At 39.3% G+C, this 26,068-nt stretch overlaps 1 protein-coding gene across 1 annotated transcript; it reads left to right on the forward strand.

Annotated features, from left to right (window-relative positions):
- The first annotated feature begins 1,074 nt into the window (after positions 1 to 1,074).
- Positions 1,075 to 25,399, forward strand: LOC121854745 (aminoacylase-1-like). The gene is made up of 9 exons (XM_042349483.1): positions 1,075 to 1,202; positions 2,393 to 2,562; positions 11,108 to 11,279; positions 15,924 to 16,070; positions 18,005 to 18,192; positions 19,465 to 19,644; positions 21,579 to 21,658; positions 23,531 to 23,591; positions 23,920 to 25,399. Exons 1-9 carry the CDS (start codon positions 1,121 to 1,123, stop codon positions 24,067 to 24,069), a joined length of 1,230 nt encoding a protein of 409 aa, XP_042205417.1. The 5' UTR covers positions 1,075 to 1,120; the 3' UTR covers positions 24,070 to 25,399.
- Positions 25,400 to 26,068: the final 669 nt, after the last annotated feature.

Consider the following 26,068-nt stretch of genomic DNA (forward strand, 5'->3'; position numbering starts at 1 on the left):
CTGCATTAACCAAGCTGCATTGTACATCCAATACAACATGTATACAGAGAGCACATTGTGAGTTTCCTTTCTCCATTCCATCCTGAGTGTGAACCAAACATCCCATACCCCACAACTTCATGCGTTTGTAATATTGTGGTATTATTATCTGTATAGATTCTTTCTCTAATCAAATTATACTAGCAGGTGGCTACAGCGCAATAAATCATTGTTATAAAAGAAAAACACTCCACTTTCACTTGTAAATATCCCGCTTCTATGGTCTTGTGGGGTTCAAGATGTTTGGTTCACACTCAGGATGGGATGGAGAAAGGAAACTCACAATGTGCTCTCTATATACATATTGTATTGGATGTACAATGCAGCTTGGTTAATGTAGAGAGAGCTGGTTGGTGAGGGTGCTCAAAGGAGGATAGCTTGTGGGTCGCCATGCTCGCCGGCGGGAGAGAGGACCGCCAGGCAGGCGGAGGAGGAACGAGGGCCGCCAGGCAGAGGCGGAGGAGGAACGAGGGCCGCCAGGCAGAGGCGGAGGAGGTGTTGCTGGCTGCGGCTGTAGGTGGAAAGAGAGGCAGATCACCACGAGGTCAGGTCTTAAATAGCGGGGGTAGGCGTGGCTTAGCAGTTGACCCCCGCTCCGTGGTGTATGGCGGCGCTGGTTGACCTAGACCACGAGGCATACACTAGGGAATTGCTGGGGTCGGCTAGGCAGCGACAAACAGTGTTTGTAGGGGAGAATTCCACTACAGTCTGATGTAATGAAGTGGGCGGAGCTTAATAAGTGATGTCATCGCGAGCCAATCAGCTACGTTGGATTGAATCCATCGGTCTCAAGCGTCACAAGAAAGATATTTATATTTAGTTTATATATTTAATCTGTGGCTCCAATTATAATAAAACAAAAAATCTCCATTCCATACATTTATTGTACAACTCTTAATACCACCATAAGCCTTCAAAAATACGTAAATAAAAATTTCAAATTTATTTTCATTAGCGTCGAGCCTATGGAAGTGAGGCTACCTGGTATCTACCTACCTTGAGTGAGGCTACCTGGTATCTACCTACCTTGAGTGAGGCTACCTGGTATACCTACCTTACTGCAGTCAGTTTCACGTGAGCCATGGCGCAGATAGAACATCCTGCTGTGACCAACTTCCGTAATTACATCAGGATAAAAACTGTTCAGCCCAACCCAGACTATGGTAAGATGACTTCTGGTGTTCATTTGCACATTTGTGGGTTGTGATGTAAAAATAATTTTGGTAATTTGTGAACACTGCTAGCGAAGTGCGCAGGGCTTTGAAGTTGAAGGTCAATGTGGGGTAAAATAACACAAAACAAACCTTTGAAAACCTTACCTAACGTTTCCTAACTTGTAAAAATGTAAAGAATCACTTAAGAGTTTATGCATAAATTGACCCCATCCTCACCTGAGCACCGGGAACAACACTATGACCTTACTACACCGAAAACAGGAATAAGGTAAACTTTATAGGTTTTGAAGTTTTAAAGGTTAGGAAACGTTAGGCCAGGTTTCAAAATTTTAGTTTTTTGTTAGTATTTTACCCCACATTTACCCTCTACCTCAAAGCCCTGCCAACTGTCAACAAGTAATATTGGTAATTTATGTTAAAATACTCGAAAACATATACATTTCCGACGTAAATGCCATAGTATAAATTATTATTTTTTTTGTCTCTTTCTCCCTATATAAATGCTGGCAACTATTAAATATTTACCAAAGTTTTTAGTTTCGGTCATCCCTGTATTTAGATATCCAAACTAACCTAACCTAGCATTAACCTACTGTAACCTAACCAATTCCCTGGATGACCGAAACTAAAATAGGCTAATATATGACTTGTAACTATTAACGGTTCTGTATTTATGGCCGGTATTTTAGACACAGTTATTTACATTGATTACTTTCACTTCTATTTATTTTCTTGGACAAATGCTTAGTTTTCTAGATATAGGCAAGTAAAGATATAGGTTAGGTCAGGTTAGCACATGATTTCAGCCATTTTTAAATTTTTTTCCCAACATAAATACAGTATCTTCTAATAAAATAAGTGAAAACTGGGTATTTTTAAATCATTTTCAATGAAAAACAGTGGACGGTCACGATTCGAATAATTACCCCAAAATAATACCCTTGTAGTGGACGTCTCCCCTACAAACTGCTGGTCCTATATCGGCCTCTAATCACCTTAGAGCGCACCAACGAAGATGACATCCTTAATAACTCGAATAATTTTATCATAGCTGTATGATCGTCATACTCGATTCCGAGTGACAGCAAAGTAGTAGTGTGTGTGTGCGCGTGCGTGCGTGCGTGCATATTATATGCATACAGATATTTCATTCTTATTTATATTTTTCTTCCTCACAGCATCTTGCACCAAATTCCTGGAAGGACAAGCTAAGGAGCTTGGTGCTGACTGCCAGGTTGTGGAGTGTGTTCCAGGGAAGCCCATCGTGTTGATGACAGTGGTGGGACAGGATCCGGATCTACCTTCCCTCCTCCTCAATTCTCACACTGATGTTGTGCCAGTGTTTCCTGTATGTATATTACTGTTCACTGTATTACTTATAATGATAGTAGTAGATGTAATGATGATAATTAGGGCCCGGATAGTTATGCATTTGCATATTTCATATGCAAATGCATATTTTGCGTGATTTCTATGATAAGTGCATATTACCTAGATAACTGCATATAAATGCATATTTTGTTAAAATATTCATCTGGCAGTATCTCTTTGTTGCCACTGAATGAGCACACGTGGTACTGGGAGGTGAGGTGAGGTGTGGTTAGGTGAAGTGAGGTGAGGTCACGTCGCTTTAATCTGTCATTTCCACACCTGGTCATGACTCATTGGACGAGTGAGTTAGTCAGTCAGGAGCAGTGCTGCTGTGTGGAGCTACTCTCCTCTGCTGCTCGTGAAAATGCCGAAAGTACAAAGAAACCAAAATGAAGTGCTGAGATCATATGTAAAGGAATTTGATGCATTTACTACTGATGGAAGTGTACTGTTTTGTAAATATTGTGAAGCACCAGTGACAGCGAGCAAGAAATTTCAAGTCCAACAACACCTTAAAACAAGCAAGCACATCCGACTCGAAGCTGTTAAGTCCAATAGTGCACAAAAGGAGCAACAACTACTTCTTGCATGTTCCAGTAAGTCAGGGCCTGATCGTTCCCAGTTCAACGCAGATTTGTGCAAGGCATTTGTTTCAGCGGATATTCCATTGCATAAACTGAATAACAAGTGCCTAAAGTCATTCCTGGAACAGTATACTGGAAAAAAGGTGCCTGACGAATCAACATTACGTAAGAACTGTTTCACAATTGTTCAAGGACACGATGAAAATCATAAGGAGAAAGGCTTGTGGAAAGAAAATGTGGGTGTCACTCGATGAAACCACTGATGTTGAGCAACGGTGTATTGTGAATCTTATTTTTGGTGTGTTGGGAGATGTAATGTAAATGTAAATGCATGTTCATATATATTTTTTGAAGCACTTTCACATATATATGTTAAATACATTACGTATATTGCTTAATAAACATTAACATTAGTTTATATTAACTATTTTGTTTCCGTATAACCTGCATTCTTGGCTTTATAAGTGACATTTTTAGTGCATATAAATGCATATTTCCCCTGTTTTAGTGCATATTTGCATGCATATTTCATGGTTTTTTAGTGCATAACTATCCGGGCCCTAATGATAATACACTCGAACCTTGCTAATTTGATATCCTTGGGCTCTACCTCATTTGAATTATCTATAGAAGTATCTGTAAAGTATATGAATTACCAGAATGCATTTATTTGATGATGCTTAGGTACTGTAATGTGTTGCAACTGCAGGACTGAACTGAGACACCAATAGAAAACATATGGACTGTATATGTATCAGAGTGGGGCTTGGGTCAAGTGTGCAGTGCGCCCTAATTTAAGTTAAAACTAAGTGTTTAAAATTGTGTGGAATTGTGTCGCCCTCCTCACTGGAGTTCAAGACAAGGACTGGCACATTCATGAATCTAATCGAAAGAATCAAGTGATGGGTGAAGAAAGTTCAGTGGAAGAGTAATATGTGGATGAAAGTGACTCGTAGGCGTAGAGAAAGGTATTCGTAGCGTGGAAGGATGAGGGTATCGTTGTTGATTTTTTTGAGGAGAAAGTGTTGAATAGATCTCAAATCCAATGACCAACAACCATTAAACAACACCAACAACACTGCCAATAAACCTTGATCTACAGAGCTATGTTTTTAGAAAACTTCTTGATATATGCCAGATCATGAGTTCTGCCGGTGGCCCAACGATGATGGTGTGAGGAAAGAGAAGTTGGGTAACATTAACCCACCACCACCACCACCAACAACGACGACAATAGCAATAACCACTGCCATGAGCAACAGCAACCAAACCACAACCACCATAAGCTATCACCATCAACACCACCAAAAGTCACCACATTAGTTAGTGGTGCTGTTAGTTGTTAATGATCATGGTTTGTGGTGTTGGTGAAATGATAGGCAATGCTAATGGTTTATGAATAGTAATGCCAGTGATTGGTGGTGCCTATGGCTGGTGGTCCCAATGGTTGGTTTCGAAACATGATTCATATGTATGTTTCTAAAACAACGGATAAGGGAAACGATATGTACTGTATTTGTTTCAGGATCTCAGGAATACAGTACAGTATTCCCTTAAATCTCGCTGGGGTTAGGTAAAATGGACCCCGTGAGAAAGCAAAATCCGCGAGTTTTTCATGCCAGTCCCAAGATTGTGCAAATTACATATATAAATAGCTATATGCACATGTATAACAACATTATGTATGTACAAGACAATACTGTATAATAAATATGAAATGACATGAATAAACCTAAACATAAAATAACACTACATGGACATTGGGTCCACACAGTGATAGTTGTGGTAATGCAGGGGTGTACCCAGGATTCTGGTATGGGAGGTTTCCCAGATTGTCCGAATGTAAATATGTACAGGGCGAGAGCAGCGAGCCATATGCGATGGCTATTAGGTTATTTTAAAAGATAATCGAGGTGTAATTTATAGTGAGAGTAAACATTCAATGTCATAACAGACACTTGAAAAGGAAAATGTACAAGGCAAGTTCAACATATAAATCATGTTTTATTTTATTACACATCAAGAGTAACTTATCTACTGTATATGCTATCACTACCACATTTTGAGTTCATTAACATTTTATTTTGTATTGTGTAAACTATCACTTCATTGCAGTTATTCATGATCATCTGTAATAATGTCAACAAGTTCCATTTTCCTTGGATTTTGCCAAGGAACGAGAAATACATAACAATGAATTATGTTCAGCCATTGCCCAATAGGTGAATGATGGAACACCTGCTTTTTAAAAGAAGACAGGTTGTAGCTTTCAGGAAAGCCATGGGGACGCAGCTCATTCTATAAACGTCTTGTAATTAATATGTTCCCCTTTACTGTAAAATTATATAACTTACAAACATGTACGTACGTTTAAAATTACTTTGATTTCTACAAACATAAAAGAGAAAGACCTTGTTTCCAAATTAAAATAATAGAAAATAATATACTGGTACAACAGTTCAAGTTCGCCTCAAGACCATCGCCAGTTGCTCCTTGTTGGAATTGTCAGTCACCTCATCAGCAATGCAAATGTAGAAATTGGGCTCCTTCACTCTTTTTACAATCTTGTCACGGATGACCTGCCCGCAGATGTTTATTGGCTCATTCTGAATATTAGCCGATGTGTAAGTGGCACTCTTAGTTCCACTTGAGAAGTGCTTCTGAAGAGTGTGATCACCTGCCTCCACCCTGAAGTCCAGCAAAGCAAGGAAGTTGCCATGGTTAGTGCTGGGATCTCCAGCCACATCTATGCTACAGTCTCTGTGACCTCGAAGGGGAATATTCTGACGTCCACAGAAGATCACCGTTTTGATGACTGAAGCCAGCTTAGCTCGGTTGTTTGCGATGCGTTGGCGGAGGGCATCATTCATTTGACTGATAACGTTGGTCCTCCTACCCTTCATGACTTCTATAAAGTCTGCAGCCTTGGCGACTGCCCCCTTGTGACTGACATGTAGGTCATGGGCAGCTAGCTTGGCTTTGGACTTGGTAAATAGTGTAAATGGCCGGCTGATCAGGCCCCCCTCAATGGCCTGGCCATACAGGACACTTGGGATGCAAAAGCTACCGTTGGTTGCTTCACTGTAAGCTAACCACTGGTACTCCGGCAGCCAGCGATACTGAAAATGTTGTTGCTTGCCAAACTCCAGTCTGGGAGGAAACTTGTAGGAGTAGTCTGGTCTGAAGTAGTTGGTAAGAAGGTTCAGCTTATCGTCGTCAGTGAGATCACGCCTGGCTGCAGGAGATGTGTAAATGCTGATGTCTGACACTTCATGTCACACAAATTTTCATTAAATTTCAACTCCAACCTTCCTTATAATAACTCGATTAATGACTAAAGATGGAAATTGTGAGCAATAATTAGGGATACGCATAGACAACATATGAAGATAATGTAAACTGAACCATCGATATACCGGGTAGTTCATCGTACCGGGTATTCATATATTTTGTGTTTCCCCGACTACTGTATTTCCTATAAATGTTATGAATATACATTATTTGGAATACATTGTTTAAAATCTAATATTCTTAATATTCAACACAGTAAATGATGATAAATAATAAGTTGTCAGCAATAATTAGGGATTCCCAAATTATTGCTGACAACTTATTAAATTTTAAACCTCATTTACTGTGTTGAATATTAAGAATATTAGATTTTAAAAATGTGATAAAATTTACGTCGTGACATTTATAGGATGTAGAAATACAAGCAGGACTAGATTTTTGGGATTCTAAATGTTTCTCAATATTCAACATAGTAAATGATGATTTGGAGAAGCACAAAAATATAAATAGTCGGTACGGTGAACTATATTGTGTATTTTCGTACATCATTAATGAAAAAAAATTTCTAACCGAGTCTGACTTACACATAATTAATACAGTAAGTCCTCGCTTAACGTCATCCCGCTTAACGTTGTTTCAGTACTACGTCGCTGAACTTTAGAGACCAAAAATTCGTTTAACGTCCCTGTGATCCGATACCACGTCGTTTTGTGTTGTCACGGACTAGGTACTTTCTATGGCGCATCACCCGCTCTTGTCTGACCACACAATGCTCTCTAGCCTCGGTGTGCTGCCCTCACTCGCGGGACGCCAAGCTAGTGTCTGGTACGACTTGACATCATTCGTGCGTGCTTTAGCGTTTTTGCCCTAAAACTGTACTCTAACCATTTGAAATGGCTTCCAAGCACCCATCAAGTGCTACTAATGCTAGTGTAGTGAAGAAGCAATGTAAGACCATTACCCTTGCTACGAAAATGGATGTATTAACCCGATTTGAAAAAGGGGTACGTGCTGTGGACATAGCTGCTATGCTTGGTCTAACCCCTACAACAGTGCCTACTATCTGGACCAACTCTGACAAGATTAAGGTTAGTGCTGGAAGTGGTTCTTCTCCGAGTGCTACTAAGACGACTCGTACTAGAAGCACTGTGATGGAGAAGGTGGAAAAGATGCTGGCAATATGGATGGAAGACCAGAATCAACGCGATGCCCCTGTGAGCCTTATGGTTATCCAGCATAAGGCCAGATCCTTGTTTGACAACTTAAAGGTAGAAGAGGGTGAAGGATCAAAGGAAAAGATCTTTACGGCCAGCCGAGGATGGTTTTAATGATTTAAGCATCGTTATAACTTCCACAATATTAAGATGACTGGTGAAGCTGCCATTTCAGATACGGTTGCTGCCGAGACATTCCCGCCAGAATTCAAACGGATTATCCAGCAAGGAGGCTACTCACCGAAGCAAGTCTTTAATGTGGATGACACTAGTCTCTTTTGGAAGAGGATGCCTGAGAGGACCTATATTTCAAAGGAGGAGAAGAGAGTGCCAGGTTTTAAAGCGGCAAAAGACCGCTTGACACTGCTGCTTGGCGTGAACGCTGCCGGTGACTTCAAGGTTAAGCCTATGCTGATTTCTTGCGCTGCCAACCCATGGGCCCTGAAAAGTTACTCTAAGGATCACCTTCCTGTCACTTACAAGGCAAACAAAAAGGTATGGATAACTGCCGCCATATTTAGCCAGTGGTTAAACGTGTACGCCATTCCTGCACTGAAGGAATACTGTGCCAAGGAGAACCTTGACTTCAAAATTCTTCTGCTTCTTGACAATGCTCCAGCTCATCCTCCCAATCTCGAAGACTTGCATGACAGTGTAAAAGTTGTATTCCTGCCTCCCAACATGACAGCACTGATGTAGCCTGTGGACCAAGACGTCATCGCCGCATTCAAGGCGTTTTATTTACGCTGTACCATGGCCCAGCTGCTCAAGGCTACAGACGGAGAAAATAAACCAACGATCCGAGAATATTGATATGGCTTCAACATTCTTCATGCATTTGACAACATTGACAAGGCATGGGAAGAGGTTTCAGAAAATTGCCTGAATGGTGTGGGGTAAACTGTGGCCCTTGTGCGTTAACAGTTTTATGGGATTCACGGACTTGGTCCCAGCTGTGAACAGGGATATCCTCTGCTTGGCTAGACAGGCAGGCTTTGATGAGCTGGAATCAGAGGATATTGAGGACATCCTGGCGTCCCATACAGAAGAGCTACCCAACGAAGATCTGCAACAATTAACAGGACACAGTCCCGTTGAAGATGACGACGATGAAGAAGAACCTCAACGAACGCTAACTTCTAAGAGGATGACAGAATCGTTGAACATGTTCCAGCAAGCAATGCAAATGTTTCTAGATGATAACCCAAACAGAGAACGTAGCTCAAAGGTTCAACACAGCATTGAGGACAGTCTTGGTTGTTACACTGAGATCTATAAGGAGAAGATGAGTAGCACCAAGCAGTCAACACTGGATTAATTTTTTTGTCGTGGGACGGCAGAAGGAGCTTCTTCACGACAGCCGGCAGCCGAGGAGGAGCAAACATCAACGGAGCAACCGACGACGGAGGAACCCCAGTCAGAGGAGGAGGAGGCAGCTGCAGTCTCTCAGTGTCTCCCCACCCTCCTCTCCCACCCTCCTTTGCTCCACTACCCACCACACACTCGCTCTACCACCTCCACCCATCGGTAAGTACCAATACAAACTTAGTACTGTAGTTCTATATAATATTCTCTATAGAAATGGCAATAATTTTCTGTATATAACTTTTTTCATGGGACAAAGGGAGGCTCAGGAACGTAATTCCCGTATTTGATCTATTCCTTATGGGGAAAATTGATCCCCTTAACGTCCCGTTATCAGGAACGTAACCCCGACGTTAAGCGAGAACACCCTGTAGATATTTGTACTTACTTCGTGGGCATTTAGATTCAGAAGTGACGTTTACATCGTCACACTGTATCTTACGTTCACTGGGATGCTAGCAGTTGCACTAGATTCAGTGTTGGTGGATGATGATGATGATGATGTACCCAGAGTCTCCTTGACAATGTCTCTGGTAGGGCTTGACGGCTTTGACTGTACGTCAGTTGGGCACATAAAATTGCAAATATCCAAAGTGGACAAGAAACAAAGCAAACACATTATACACGCACGGGAATAACACAATAATGTAAGAGTGCGCTTGTGTTGTTCACAGCTGAAACGGGCTCGTGACTGACTCCTGGGTCACAACTTGGTCATTTATATGAAGACGCCAGTGGTCCTGAGAGTCATGTGAGGTCATAAGCTGAGCTTATGGCCTGACATGACCCAAAATTCTGCACACAAGTATGTCTGATAATCAAGCCGCTTGTGTTTGACCGTATTAAGATTTAATATGACAGGTAAGGGAGGGAGATGACTGCAGATCAAAGACACTTCAGACGAGCAGTGTGCGCATCGAGGGGGCTTTCCAGGAACCTCCCCCCTGGATACGCCCCTGTAATGACAATGCAAAGACAATACCTCTGAAACTTCAGCTGATCTGGTGCACAGGATGTAAACAATCCCTGTACTAGACAGTTCCTAGTGAACATGCCCGGGTCCAATAAGTATTTGTAATGTGTATACCGTAGGTACCTACATGTATAATTATATCCTTTTATATTAAATTAAGTAAATTTTATTAATAATACTGTATACCAACAAATGTATGGTAATAGGTCCATAAAGTGATAGTGAGCCATGGTAGTGAGAAACATGATAGCACATAGCCAGTGATTTGGCTCTGCCAGTACAGTAGGCTATTAAATCTGCAAAAATAAAAAAAATATACAAAATATACTGTACCTTGCTAATTATAGGGTACATCTTATGACCTGGGAAATATGGTGCTCTGTACTGTCCTGTTGTGTTGACTCCTCTTGATCCCTGGCACAATCTCAGATTTATTTTATTTATTTTCCATGGCAATCCGTAAGTTTCTGAGGGAGGCAAGCTTTAAGGGAATACTGCACAACACTTACATTAAATGCAAATTACTATGATGATAACTATGATTTGTTATATGTATTCCTATTTGGCAACTCCCCCCACTCCCCAGTTGGATACAAAACTGTTTCTCTCAGTGTGTGTAGAACAAACAAAGCACACAATGTAGAGTACAGTATGCTGGCTTCAAACAGTTATAATGCAACTTATCTATTTTTTATTTTGGATGTAATAACTAGAAAGATGAGTTATGATAATTAATAGGAAATGTCTCTTTATTTGTACTGAACTTCACAACCCCACCGATATAGGAGCTTCGGTGTTCATTTTGAAATCCATCGGTCCCATCCATAAAGATATCTACTGTACTTTGTTTGGTGTACATCCCCACGTACATGTAACTAACTGACCTCTATAGTATTACAAACTTTCATCTTTGTGCAGTTTTTTTCATGCAATCAGTCATAAACTCTTGGTTTGGGCAGGGCAAACCATTTCATTGATGGTGTGGTAGTAGGCTGGAGGTGGCGAAGAGCCCCAGAGATCCGCCATGAACCCCAATGCTTTTAATGTACTTTGGGAAATGACATATCTGATGTTGGAAATTTTTTTGATTTTTAGGAACATTGGAAGTATGACCCATTCAGTGCTCACAAAGATGAAAAAGGGGACATCTATGGACGTGGCACACAGGACATGAAGTGTGTTGGGATACAGTACCTTGAGGCTCTGAAATACCTAAAGAAAGAAGGGCATAAGTTCCTCAGAACAATTCATCTTTCTTTTATGCCAGGTAAATAAAGTGAAGGTAATATCTGTGAAAAGTGAAAGTGGGTTATTGGCATGACAGCCGTTGGGGACATTGTGGATACAGCACAATGTATTCTAAGCCTTCGGTACACAAAAAGGCAGCATGGCCAGTACTGCACTTGACTGTATTCACTTCCCCAGTTTGTAAACTTAGGTACCCATTTACAGCTGGGTGAACTGGGAGCACCCAGGAAGTGAACCACTGACCCCTGGAACAGGAGACAAGTGCTGTATCCACGCAACTGCTGCACTCCTCTTTGTTATGTAGGGAAAACATAATGCACCTATTATGGCAGTTAGAGAGAATGATTGGCAGTGAATGAGAAGGCACTTGCAAGTGAGATTAAAAATGAGTCGTGAAACACTTAGAGTACTGTACGACTATCCCTCTTATGTAATGGCTGGTGAAGCTAAATTTTGTGTTTATTACACAAAGGTATTACAAGTTTGTTATTTATACAACTTGCTATATGTTATCTATATACTGTTGTAGATGTAGAGATAAATTACTGTTGCAGTTAATAATACAGTAAAGGTACAAGTAAAAATTGTGAAGTACAGTACAATAATGTACAGTACACTACAGAGCCTTCCTGACCCCTCCATAGGAAATTCAGTATGTGTGGTGTTAGGAAAGTAGTTTAAAAAAAAAATCAGAAAATTAAATGGAAATGGTTGAAAAGTACCACTGTTTAGTAGAGTAAATGGGAACGTAAAAAATATTGTTGTTGAATTGATCTTAGTTAACATTAAGCATATTATAATACTGTATAGTATCACTCAGTCAAGTTGCTATCTTTGGGTTTAAGAACTTGCAATCACAACTTATCACTCCAAATATATCTCACCGGAGACCCAGCTTTTTTGTTGTTGGCCTATACCCTTTGTCAGGTGGCTTTTCATTATACAAGATGACAATTAAGGAGTTCCTTGTCCAAGGACAACCTCACATTATTCAGCCAAGAATGACATACTGTACAGTGTATACAGGAGTAGAGCAGTTGTACAATGCCTATCTCCTGTACTGAGTGTCACTGGTTTGATTCATGGACACTTACAGTACACCCAACTGTAAATGGTTTCTAATTTTAGAGGTTGGAGAGATGAAGGCAGTTCAGTGCACTGCCAGCACACTGTCAGCCATGCTGCCTTCTTGCATACTGAAGGCTAAGTACAGTATACTGTACTGTACATATGTGCAAGTTCGGGATATGAGCAATGTATGTGTGTAGGTGTGCTATTTCTATTTATCATGACCACTTTTCAGTTTCAATACATACTTGCTTTATCCTATACTTGTACTTCCTCCCTACTACCTTCTTTGTGGTTTCACTGTTTGTCTATCTACCTTACACAAATGTAAGAGAGGAATATATATAATATTCTAGACATATAAGTGAGAGCATGGGAAGAGTATTTTAGTAAGCTTGTGAACATTGTATTGTATAATTCACTCAACCATGGTTAATTCAATGTTCAAAATTTCATACCTTGTACAGTATTTGAGAATAGTCTGATATAGGTATTATTATTGAAGATAAATTATAAAGGGAGAGGCATCTATAAAAAAAATCCAATTGTTTTGTAAATTTTAAATTGTCTAAGGGTTTAAAATTGAAATAAATACAGTACAGTGTTACAATGAATACACTGGTGCAGATGGGAGGCAATTAAAAAATATTTTGGTATTACTGTACATACACAAAACATGGAACGTATGCCCACGAAACTTGGAATTGGTTAACACAGTAATTTTAAACAATACCAAATTGCTTAGATAAACTGTACATTACTATACCACCTTTATACTGTACAGTACTGTACTTGCATCACACAAAGCATTTTGTATACTGTACACCAGCCGCAAAAAGTCTTGCGACCTACCCCTGTGCGGTTACATTTTTTGTGACAAACACATGCTTTATGGTATATAAACAGTGATAGGCCTGTACTTACCCCCCCCCCCATTAGTATTTGGTGGTCCACCCCTTGTTGTCAATCACCATTTGGAGCCGTTTTGGCATAGAATCAGGCAGCTTCTTGCAGTAATCAACATCCAACTCATTTAACCACATCTTCCTGAGGGATTCCTTCAGTCTTGGCACGGACGATGTATCCATGGAATTCAGCTTTTGTTTCATATATGACCAGACATTTTCAATAGGATTTAAGTCTGGTGAGTTGCCAGGCCACTCAAGCACTCGTATATCATGATCACTGAGCTAATTCATTGATTTCTTGGATGTGTGGCACGGTGCATCATCCTGCATAAACAAGTCACATCCATGAATGTCATAAAATGTGAGCAGGTGCTCATTTAACACCTCGATATACCGGTCACTATTCATTGTAACATTGCGAGGGAGGAAATACAAGCCTCCTCTACCCACAGCACCACTGAAGCACCCCCACACCATCACATGGTCCGGATGTTTCACGGTTTTCTTGGTGTACCGGTGGTCGAATCTGCTGGCTGTCACTGGTCGTCGTACCCTGTTCCCACTCATCTTTACACACTGAACTGTACTTTCGTCACTCCACATCACCTTTGCCCACTGCTCTGGTGTCCAGTGTCAATATTTGCTGGCAAAAGCAAGACGAGTCTTCCTCATTTTGTCTGTGAGAAGTGGTTTTTTGCTGGGCGACGACATGGCAAGTGCAGTTCCTTTTGCAGGCGATGCTAAATGGTATGCTGTGCCACATTTCCCAGGACGTGAGGGTGGTACCTTTGCAACTCGGCTGCTGTAATGTGTGGAGTTTTAAGCACTTCTCTTCACAGAAGGGCATCTGTAGTCTTGCTAGTCTTGCGTGGACGTCCAGACCGAGGTTTGGCTGGTGGAACAGAGACAGGAGGCAGGTCACGTGCAACGGCCTTGAGCTGGTGGATGGTGGCTTTGTTTCGTCCCGTACGTCTAACAATTTCATTCACAGGCACCTTTTCTTCGATTAAAGTGAGGATTCTAACCTTCTCCTCTCTTGTAAGATTAGTCCCAGGCATCCTGAACACAATCACTGAAAAATATGGCGCATAAACACAGTACAGTGCTCCCTCGGTTAACGAGCACAATCCGTTCCAGCAGGTTGCTCGTTAACCGAAACCATTGTTTCAATGGGTTTTTGGGTAATTGGTTCCAGCTCACCGAAAATTGCCTAAATTCAACAAAAAAGGAAGGAAAGTACACTTACTTTGAGGTGTGTATGTAGAAGGCTCCTGGATGATGATGATGGGAATTAGAATCGGGGTGGAGGAGAAGGGAGAAGAAAAGGCATTGGGGTGGAAGAGAAGTCACCCCATGGCGCCATTTCACCCATAAATTTTAGTTCTCTTGGTGTAATTCAAGATTATTTTCTTTAAATCAACACTGCACTGCATTATATATTGTCAATATGTAAAATAAATTTCAAAATGACCAATAATTTGCTTGCAAACACAGAAAAAAGCGTTTAGTTGAAGAGTCTCAAGCAAGATGTTACCTCCACTGAAAACAGAGAGAGAGACTAACGCTTGTTTGCTGTGTTAAGAGGCTGGATGGCGTGCATAAAACTAGTCACTTTACCTTCAATTATGTTCAATAATTGTTAAAATAACTAAAAAATTTAATATTAAACTTTTAAATTTATTGAATAGTATAAACTTCTTGATATTTACTAAAATAGTAAGGAATTTAAGCCCTAGAACCGATTACTGTATTGGCGGACTAATACTACAGCTGGTTGACCGCCAAGTGCAAGCGAAAACTTGTTGAGGTCGGCTCGTAAGAAACTCGTTAACCGAGGGATTGCTCGTTAACCGAAGTTAAGAATCTTATGGGAGGTAACTCGTTAACCGAAATCTCGTTAACCGAGGCGCTCGTTAACCGAGGGATCACTGTACAGCACACTGGTAATCCACACAAGGGGGCGCTTGGAAAATCTGACACAGATCCACTCAGGACGGCAGCTCATTGAGCACTGGTGGTTTTGCTGTGGATTCAGGACACACCAACCCGGGAGAGTTGCCAAGTACTGTCGGATGTCGACTGGGTAATTTTAGAGGCGGATAAACGCAATAATACCTGCGACACTCGCCCCTTGCTATAGAGGGCCGAGAGTCGCACGACTTTTTGTGGTTGGTGTACCTTTACAGTACGTGTACTGTATTCATATTAATTTGAAAATACAGGAACGTGTGTTTGCTGAGTATACAGTACGTATACAGTACATCTAAACACCTGTACTGAAAACAACCCGAACTTTTTTTTTATTGTGAGGCACAGTAAGTTTTTAAATATCAAGAATTGTGTGGTAAATTTAATATATTCAGATAATTGAATATTTTGTGATACTGTAATTCAATCAACACAGAGCTCTAACAACATCAAGTTAGTGGAGGTTCAGTGTATGGGTACAGGGGTAATTATAATTTAGATATCACTGTTGTAAATTGGCAACAGGAAGTTAAATTTAAATATAGAAGATGAAGTGTTTGGTCCTATTACTTCATTTTACTTAATCTCTGTGCCACTGGTTGATTGACCCTTTGCCTGGTCCTGCAGTCTGTCATTTCTCTGTTTTGCATTATTAGCAGGTACTATATTGGCCATGTGTATTTTGACTGTTTGTATTAACTGGAAACAAAATTTTTCAGATGAGGAGATTGGTGGAATAGATGGCATGGCAGAATTTATAGAAACTGACATCTTCAAAAAACTGAAAGTTGGCTTTGCCTTGGATGAGGGGTATGCTAACCCAACTGAGAAGTACACTGTGTTTTATGGAGAAAGAACAGTACTATGTAAGAACTTTTTTACCTCACTTGAATGTGTTCTTTGCAGTTTTGTGTGGCTTGATGATAATAATGTTGCTACTTTTACTGTACTACTGTATACATATACCAACAAACTAGCTTTGACGATGATAATTATTAGCTACCATCAAGTCAGGCTTTTGCATAGTACTAATATACAGTGCAGTATGGTATTTTGATAATTTGGGCTTAAGAAGAACATATTTATTACCTGCCCACAGGAGCATGATATGCCCATGTACAATTGAAGACTTAATTAAAGTTAAGATTTTGAGTGTATGAAAAGCTTTGACATAAAGCAAATCTGAAAAGTCAATGTTTTCAATATTTATTCTTTTCTCCAAGCATAGTAACTGTTACATCTCGCTAGAAAAATACTGGATTAATATTATGAAAAACTTTTCATGCAGCAAAGCCTTTTGAAGTTTCATAGCTATCTCTTTATTTATTTACATACTGCAGTGTTTGACACCAATGGTTGAAACTAATCAATTGATTAATGCGTACAGTAATTATTTTACTAGATTCTTATATATTTGTAGGTAAGATGTGAGTAACTAGCCGAGTTACCTGGTTTTGCTCAGGTTATTACAGTAATGAATTAAATCCTGGCCATGGGCCCATAACCAAAATTATGAGTGGGGTGCAGGTTAGCCCTGCAGTGGCTGACCTGCCCCTTGCGGAGGGACAGGAGATACTATATGACCATCCTCTTGGGCCTAGGCCACCCACACCTCCCTACCAAATTTCATCACACAATCTTCAAAACTGAAAGTGCATTAGGAACATCAAGATACACAAATGGAATGTATTTTATATATGTAGATAAGTACTGGAACTGTAGTTTTAATATTTTTGTACTTAACATTACAATTTTGAATACAGTACACTATTACAGTACAGTACTTTACTGTATATACATTTAGATTTTTAAAAATATGGAAATAGGAATCTATAATACCCTCAAACAAAACTACTGTACTTTTAAGTTACTGTATTACCTGACCATTTCTTGTGTGGTTTTCCAGTAGATATACGGTAAGTTGATGTTAGAGGCAAGAATACCATTTCCTTATGTGTTGAAGAGAATTAAGAATTTATAGCTGTTGATTGTTAACCCATGACACATACTTACAAGTTTGTGGCCAAGCAAGTATAGTTCTGTCTTAAAATTCTTTTATGTGTTCTTTAATTTTTTCAAAATAATTGTTTTTACTTGTCATTTCCACCACTTATCAGCTTACTAACCATTCAGGTGGTTGGTTTGTTCTTTAAGACCTTCATTGTCTCTTACTCTTGGGGTGTTGGTGGTACAGTTGTATCACATTTACCTCTCACTGCTGTGTTCTGGGTCAGATGCGACTCCAACAAACATCTCCAGACAATAAACTTCCTTATGTATTATACTAACACTCCACTCTTGAAGAGAAAAACAGTTTAAGAACACTGGAGAATTAATAATCTATCAAGTTCCTTCCCCAGTTATGGAAATATATATACATTAGTAGACTGTCAGCTGTTCATGGAGGATTGATAAGTTCTTGTAAGCTGAGGGTAAAAATGGCCAATGTTTGTGTCTGGCAATATAGTGGGAAATATGCTTCACTAATACCATATTATGGTACACATGAAATAATAACACAGTACTGTACACCCTTTTATATACTCTATGAAGGTTTGTAGGTCCAAGAGGTTTATGTACTGTGTATCACTTTACCAAACTAATTGTTGTACTGTATTGAATGGTGTAGAAGAGTGGAAATTCTAGTCTAAAAAGGTTTTGCTTCTCCACTCCACCTCCACCATCTTACTTGTTCAGCTCACAGATTAACCCATTCAATGCAGACATGCCACCAATGGAAAGGTACACTTGAAATTTTGACTAGCCCCATTGAACAGGTTAATGACAGTTTAATTTTCAGGGGTATATGTTAAGTGCCCTGGTCAACCCGGTCATGGATCACAGTTCCTACCCAACACTGCAGGAGAAAAACTTCAAAGGGTGATCAACTCCTTCCTTAACTTTCGTAGCCAACAAAAACAATTACTGAAGGAAGACAAGGACCTGAATCTTGGAGATGTTACCAGTGTCAACCTCACAATGCTGCAGGTAATTGTTGTACTTGTTTAAAAGATATTGTTCCAGTGTACTTATTTTCCACTTTTACATAGTTTTTCTCCTTTAAAGGAAGTAGCCTTAAGGTAAAAATTTTGGTTGAATTGCTATCTATTTTAAGATATTGATGAGCAATAGAGATCTTATTTTTTCTGTTCCAGTCAGTTGGGAGGGAACAGACAAGTAAAAAGGAACCATATCATAAAAACACTTGTAAGAATATAATTTTTTTACTCCTGTCATGACATCCAGTTTGCTCTGATTTGGGAATGAAAGGGTTTGGGTCACAAAATGCATGAGGATGCACCTAGGTCATACCAACAGCAAAGAGGCATATCACATGTCCCAATGTGATGACAAAACCCCGAGCATTAACAGAGATGAAATGTGAAAACGACCTGGACGTCTATAGTACTGTATATATATATATATATATATATATATATATATATATATATATATATATATATATATATATATATATATATATATATATATATATATATATATATATATATATATGTATAGTATATATATATATATATATATATATATATATATGCATATATATATATATATATATATATATATATATATATATATATATATATATATAGATAGATATATATATATATATATATATATATATATATATATATATATATATATATATATATATATATATATATATATATATATACAGTATATATATATAAATAAACAAAATAATACTAATAGAAATAAAATAAAAAATAATTAAATAATTAAATATTGAAGTGATAACCGTGGTAACCATGCTATTGTACTATTCCAGATGATAATAAATGTTACATAATACTTCCTTGACATAAATGTATAGTATATATCAGGTGCCTCAAAGAGAGCTCAGGTTCTCAACTGGCTCAGCCATGTTAATATTGTTATTACAGTATTATCCACTCTGTATCTGTTTTTCTGGCTAAATAAACTGTTTCAATTCAATTCAATTCAATACATTATTTGCTATCTTTTGTACAAGCACATAGTACAGTAGAAGAGATTTTTTATCAAAATTTTTGCTTACTTTTCTTTTGACGTTATTAATCTACAGTTAAAGCCTTTTTATGAACTGGTGTTTGTTTTGACATTAAACTTGGGACTGTGGCTACCCTCTAAAGTTGCTGATATTAAAACAACCTGTTCTTGTAGTGTTATATATTCAGTAATCTTGTGTTGGTATAATTTTCTCTTTAAAAGTTCATCTTTACATTATACAGTATCTTGCAGGGTGGTGTCCAGTTTAATGTGGTACCTTCAGAGCTCTGTGTTGGCTTTGATGTTCGTGTCACCCCTACAATAGGTGAAAACAAATTTGAAGACATGATCAAAAGTTGGTGCAAAGAAGCAGGAGATGATGTTACCTATGAGTTTAAACACATTGCTCCTGGCAGTCATTCAGAAAGCAAGGTAACTCATCTAGATTTTTGCTTTGATTACTTTGCACATATAGAATGTTTGGAGAGAGCTTGATGTGGAGGTACTATGGTAATGCACGTATCTCGCCAATATTTTAGAGTTTGAGTCTTGCTTGGCCCAGACATACATGAGAGGGGTGATATCCAGTGTGACTACCAAACATCCCATTTTTTATAATGGTAATGTATACTAGGTATTTAGCTAAGCTTTTTGTGTTGGTAAGGAATCCTAGTTTAATCCTTTTGAATCTTTTTTATAACTGTTAATAGATTATGGTAATGTGCTGATGAGAAAAGTGTGATTGATGATAAATTTTTATGCCATGGTGAGAGATATCAGTTATTTTTATGTATGTGTGGAGAAGCAGTAGTATATATTAGGCACCCTATATGATATATTGTACGAAACTATGGCTATAAGCCTTCACAATACCCATTATACAAACACTGCAAAAAATATTGATCCCCTCTGCATAATTAGCTGTGTTTATATATATACGTATATGCTTTCACCACGCGAAAAGCAGCCCGCCAAATTTGTCAAGGCGGGAATATATAACATTTGGCAACTCTTCAGTGTTTCCCGCGCGACTTGAAGTGTCAAGTGAGAGAAACTTGGCCAGTGCCCCACTTGCTATCGATTAGGGTGCGCGTTAATTTTCACTCGCCAAGCTGATGAGTGCAAATTAAGACACTCACAATTAGCCCAAAATTTTCTTTCAAAACTACAAGGTGTCCATAAATGATTACCATAAAAACAGTATGCTCATGTTTTAATCAGGGTAATCATTTATGGACACCCTGTACATTCATGGCTCCCTAAAACATGTCTGAGGCAGAGAAGGGTCTGATCCTTGCCCTGCGAGAGGAAAAAGTCGCTGTGAAAGAAATTTCAAGGAGAACAGGACGAGGAATGGCAACAATTAAGAGGCTCAAGTGATCGACACGCAACCTTCCCGCCAACGTTATTCCACCAAGGAAATTATCACCAGGAAGACCTTCAAATGCACTGATTCACTACTGAGGCTTGAGATAATGAGAGATCCTATATGAGTGCATCACGACTGAAGAAAGCACACCCCATCCACCTGCTAAATGTATCACAATGAACAATTCAACATCACCTTCAGAAGGAACTTCAACCGCCTTCCCGTCAAGCTGCACGAAAACCACTTCTCACAGCTTGAAAGCGGTGTCAGCGGCTTGCTTTTGCAAGAAAATACCAGCACTGGAGCAAAGAACAATGGAATTCTGTGATGTGATCTGATGAAAGCACATTTTGCATCCTGACTGCAGGGAAACAGACAGTCAGAAGGCCCACCAACGCCAGCCGGTATGATCCTCGTAACACCATTAAAACCGTGAAAAATCCTGCAAGTGTGATGGTGTGGGGAGCGTTCAGTGGAAAACGTGGTTGTGCTGGCCTCCCATTTCCTCCCCCATAACACGACAATGAACTCTGATCGCTACAAAACTGTCTTGGAAAAACATTTATTGGATTATTATCAACTTCACCAGTCTGTAAACGTGTTTTATTCATCCTTGAAATACGTTTTTGTATGAATATCTTGTGAAAAATTAAAGAGGATCAATATTTTTTGTGGTACCGGTAATGGTAGAACTCTGATTGTAGGTCAAATGAGCTGCAATCCTAATTTATCCTAATCCACTCTAATCTTATCAGTAAGACTGGGACCGATTAGAACTGAGGCCCAGTAGGATGGAGCCCAAATGGCTGGGTTTGGATAAGTTAGATTTAGTTGGTGAGGCCTGAAAACAGGCTTATTGTGACTGAACCCAAAATCCTAATGATTATACTGTACTGTATTAGTATAAGTTAGATTATGTTGTGGTTTTCAAATACCTGTACCGAAAACCCTTTAACCTTTCACTGAAGTCTATAACAAATGAAATTTATCTTTGCAGGATGAATATCCAAACTTAACATGTGTAGAAGATGGCAAGAATCCATGGTGGGATGCTTTCTCTCAAGCTTGTAAAGATGAGTATGTACTGGTATTACTGTACCACATTTTCTGATGTTCACTATATTTTCCTTGAATGTGTATGTGGAAAATGCTTCCTTTACCATTTCCCTCAGTTTTGGGGGTAACAATTCCCAAGTGGGAGCAGTTGTACATAGTTGAGGGCATTGAGGTGGCTGACAAGCAGTTGTACCACGTTGGAAACATCGCTTCTTGGGCTGTATTCTCAGTCGTCATGCCCAATGGTGTGTCCAGCCATCGGTCACCATACACTTGTGTGGGGTAAGGTAATTTAAGAACGTGCTTCGGGCAATACGATGGGTCGGGATTGTGATGTACCAGGCAGGACTACCAATATTTCCAAATCTGTTACATGGCCCACTGTTACCACAGCCCAGGAGGCATCGAGTACTCCAATAATATCCCCCCCCCCAAAAAAAAAAAGACCAAACGAACATAAAAGTGATAGAGGATATCTATGGGCTATAGAAATTATTGTTCTCTGGTGTTTGTAAGGTTTGTTTGAAAGGTTATATTTCACCAGGTGTTGGCCACACTGGGATGGCTGATGGTTGACTAACAGTGAGTCAGCTGACACAATAACATGGCATTGTGTTGCTTACTCAAGGATGCACGCTCATGATCAGCCGAGAATATTTTACACTTGTAAATAACTGATAATCTTTGAATGTATATAAACACAAAAGTTTGTCACCAACAAACTTATTTTCTATCAGTTTTGAAAACTGTGAGGGCAAATATTTTTGGAGTGAGAGTTGTGAACTCTTGGAACAACCTGCCAGAGAGTGTTGGGACAGCACCGAGTGGGAGCTGTTTCAAGACCAGACTTGATCAGCACTGGAGCAGGTTCGGATGCATTCAGGAACCAGTGCATGCCCAGTACTTGCCAACAGTGTATAACAGAGACATGTCTGACCGCCCAAGTGGCTAACGAGCCGATCAGTAACAAGGAGGATAAAAGTAAAAGTTTAAAAATTTGGAGGATGAAAAGGTTTTTACATTCATCGGGACTGTCATCGGGCGAGTTCCCCCTCCCGATGAAATGTTCCAACAATCTCGGTAGCAAACCTGATCCTCCGGGACTGTAGTCTTTCTGAAAGACCTCACCCTGCGTTGTTCCTGATCGATCGGGTGGTGTAAAGACTGAGAATATGGCCCCTCGTCCAATCAGCGAAGTTAAGCAACGTTGGGTCTGGTTAGTACTGTATTTGGATAGGTGACCGCCTGGCCCTAACAATACCAGATGCTGCTGGCATAAGGACTCAACTGGAAATAAGCATCTCATGGCTTTGTCAGCTGTCCTTGGTCAAATTGACTAAAATTCAATTATCATGGCCAGTTCAGTGAAAACAACTGAACCATTGTCTTGTGGGTTGGGAGTCTAGAATGTTACCAAGTTAGGCATTAAATATTATTTTTGATTATCAGTCACAGTAAGCATTCTACTTTATAAAGCTGTACTCTACCATTTACAGCTTTACTCTATCTGGGAACCATTCTATTGTCTGGACACTGTAAGAGACCAAGTGTTTAGATACTCTGGTTTTGGCTGTAGCAGGAAATGGTTAAAAAAATTGAAAATAATTATTATTTTCTGAGGGATCTAGGACTCTTGATATATCTTTGAATTTCCACCTCAGGAGAGAAGGGTTTAGTCCTGTGGGCAAGCAGGGTTACTAGGGTATTGTTGTAGTGTGCTCAGTAGATTACTGTCTTTATCAGCACCCCTGGCTAAGCTGACACTTATCATCTCAGGGTTACTGACACAAACACTCAAGGAAGTAGCATACAGGATGTTAGTTCTTGTATTTTTTATCTTGTGTTAAGATAGATATAATTGGAACTTACTAAAACAAATGTCTGTTCTTTCAGAGGTATAAAACTTGTGAAACAAATATTTCCTGCTGCCACAGACTGCAGGTTCCTAAGGAAGGTAAAAACCTATACAGTATTGAGGAAAACAATTCTGTACATTCCAGTTTTCTGTTGAAAAAATCTTAAGTTGGTTGAAAAACGAAAAATATTGTCATTTATTGTATCCCCTTCTTGATATTGATTTAGCCTGAAAAATACAGATACAGAATGGACATTAAGAATGACATTGACATGGCTGACTCAGAAAGCGAAGTGTTCCACTTCATAGTTAAGGAATTTTATATTTGGTTTGTCCACTGTCAAGTACTGTTCAAGGTGCAGTAATTTGATACAATGAGTGGTATTTAAATCAAGTTTCAATACTAATTGTCATAATTTTTCTTCAGGTCAACATCCCAGCTCTTGGGTTTTCCCCCATGAATAAAACTCCAATCTTACTCCACCACCACAATGAATTCCTCAATGAGAAGATATTTATGCGTGGCGTTGAGATTTACACCACCATTATTCCTACTCTTGCCAACTTGAAGATATAAAGTTATGTTCTTTATGGCAGCATAGCAAATGGGTCAACAGATTTTGTTCTTGTACTTTCCAGATATCTCCATTTTATAATGAATTGTATATATATATTTTTAAAATCAATAATTGCAACAGTTTATCTAAGTATGCAGTAAGGTAGGTATCCAAGTGTGTTAGCATTTTGTACATGCCATTACTGAAATTCGTGGTGACAGATTCGCTAAGTTTAATGAGACTAGATTCTATAATGTTCCTACTGATGATTGAATTATAAGGTAATATTGAGGAGGCATTATCCCAGTCAATGCAATGCTTATTATCTCTCATATGAATGAACAGAGCATTGGATTCTTGGCCTCTCCGAACACTATATTTATGCTGTTTAAGTCTAGTTACAAGATCTTTTCCTGTCTGGCCTAAGTAGAACTTACTGTATTAAATTCCTTGAAAGGAACCTTGGAAATGCAGGTGGCTATATTTACAAGGTTCCTGCATTGCAGGTGGCTGCATTTACAAGGTTCCTGCATTGCAGGTGACCGCATTTACAAGGTTCCTGCATTGCAGGTGGCCGCATTTACAAGGGTCCTGCATTGCAGGTGGCCGCATTTACAAGGTTCCTGCATTGCAGGTGGCCGCATTTACAAGGTTCCTGCATTGCAGGTGGCTGCATTTACAAGGGTCCTGCATTGCAGGTGGCCGCATTTACAAGGGTCCTGCATTGCAGGTGGCCGCATTTACAAGGTTCCTGCATTGCAGGTGGCCGCATTTACAAGGTTCATGCATTGCAGGTGGCCGCATTTACAAGGTTCTTGCATTGCAGGTGGCTGCATTTACAAGGGTCCTGCATTGCAGGTGGCCGCATTTACAAGGGTCCTGCATTGCAGGTGGCTGCATTTACAAGGGTCCTGCATTGCAGGTGGCTGCAGGGTTGTTCCAAGAGTTCACAATTCTCACTCTGAAAAGGTTCCCCCTCACAGTTTTCTGAACTTGTGGTTTCTTCAACCTTAAGCTGTGACCCCTTGTGGAGTGGACGTCAGTTCGTCTACAAATATTTTGTTGTTTGAAAACTGTTAAGTAATGTTACTCTTTTTTTTCTTATTTTTTTATTGTCATCAAACTGTGGCTATACTGTATGTGTTTTATTTTAAATAAATGATAGATTTGTCTGGCAAAAAACATTTTGAGGGGTTGATTGAATCATAAATATAATAATACATATCCTACTTTGGAAAAAAAAAATGTGGTACCTGTTCCTAAAATTTATGTGAACGTGATGTTTGAGCCAGAAAATGCAAATTAGCAACTGAAAAATTATTTACTGGGTAATTAAAAGAAAATTCTAAATTTATTTGTATGATTTAACCATTGCCATGAATACTCTTTGGGCACTATCCAAAACTATTATTTTTTTTTATTGTACAATATGTACAGTATTATTCATACTCCCGTCCCAAGTCGAGTAACATTTCTCTTTTCTTTAAAAGATTAATTTGAAGGGAAAGAGAGGGAATGGTGTTAAACATTGCTGTAATTTCAGTCTACTCTTTCCTCTTCTGATCACTGACTGTAAAATCTGTCAATCTGTCTTAAAAGCTGTCTTCTCGTTCCTTATTTGCCACTGACCAGTTCATTAGCCGCTTGGGTGGTTGGTCTGTAATGGTCATGATAAGAGCTAACCTGAAAACCTTAAGGATTCATATTACGCTCAAACGTCCACAAAACCTTCCGAGTCCCCCAGTGGAAACGTCCCCCGTTTTCTCTGTTTCCCCCGCCTTTGTCTATGGGAGCAGACGCTGTATGCTGGGACCTGTTGCCATCCATTCCTTTGTAATCAATTTAATTTTGCTTTCGATAGCTGAGTCAGAGCATTGTTAGTGAAGATAATAGTAGAGAATGAAAAGGAGTTCATAGTCTCAATTTCAACGTCAGAGGGTACCGTAAATTAATTCATTGGAATAGGAGTAGCTGGACTCCCTGGTCTGGTTTGAGTGAGGGCACGCGGGCATTTTAACC

This window comes from Homarus americanus, unplaced genomic scaffold (genome assembly GCF_018991925.1).
Source record: "Homarus americanus isolate GMGI-L3 unplaced genomic scaffold, GMGI_Hamer_2.0 scaffold53233, whole genome shotgun sequence".
Taxonomy (NCBI): domain Eukaryota; kingdom Metazoa; phylum Arthropoda; class Malacostraca; order Decapoda; family Nephropidae; genus Homarus; species Homarus americanus.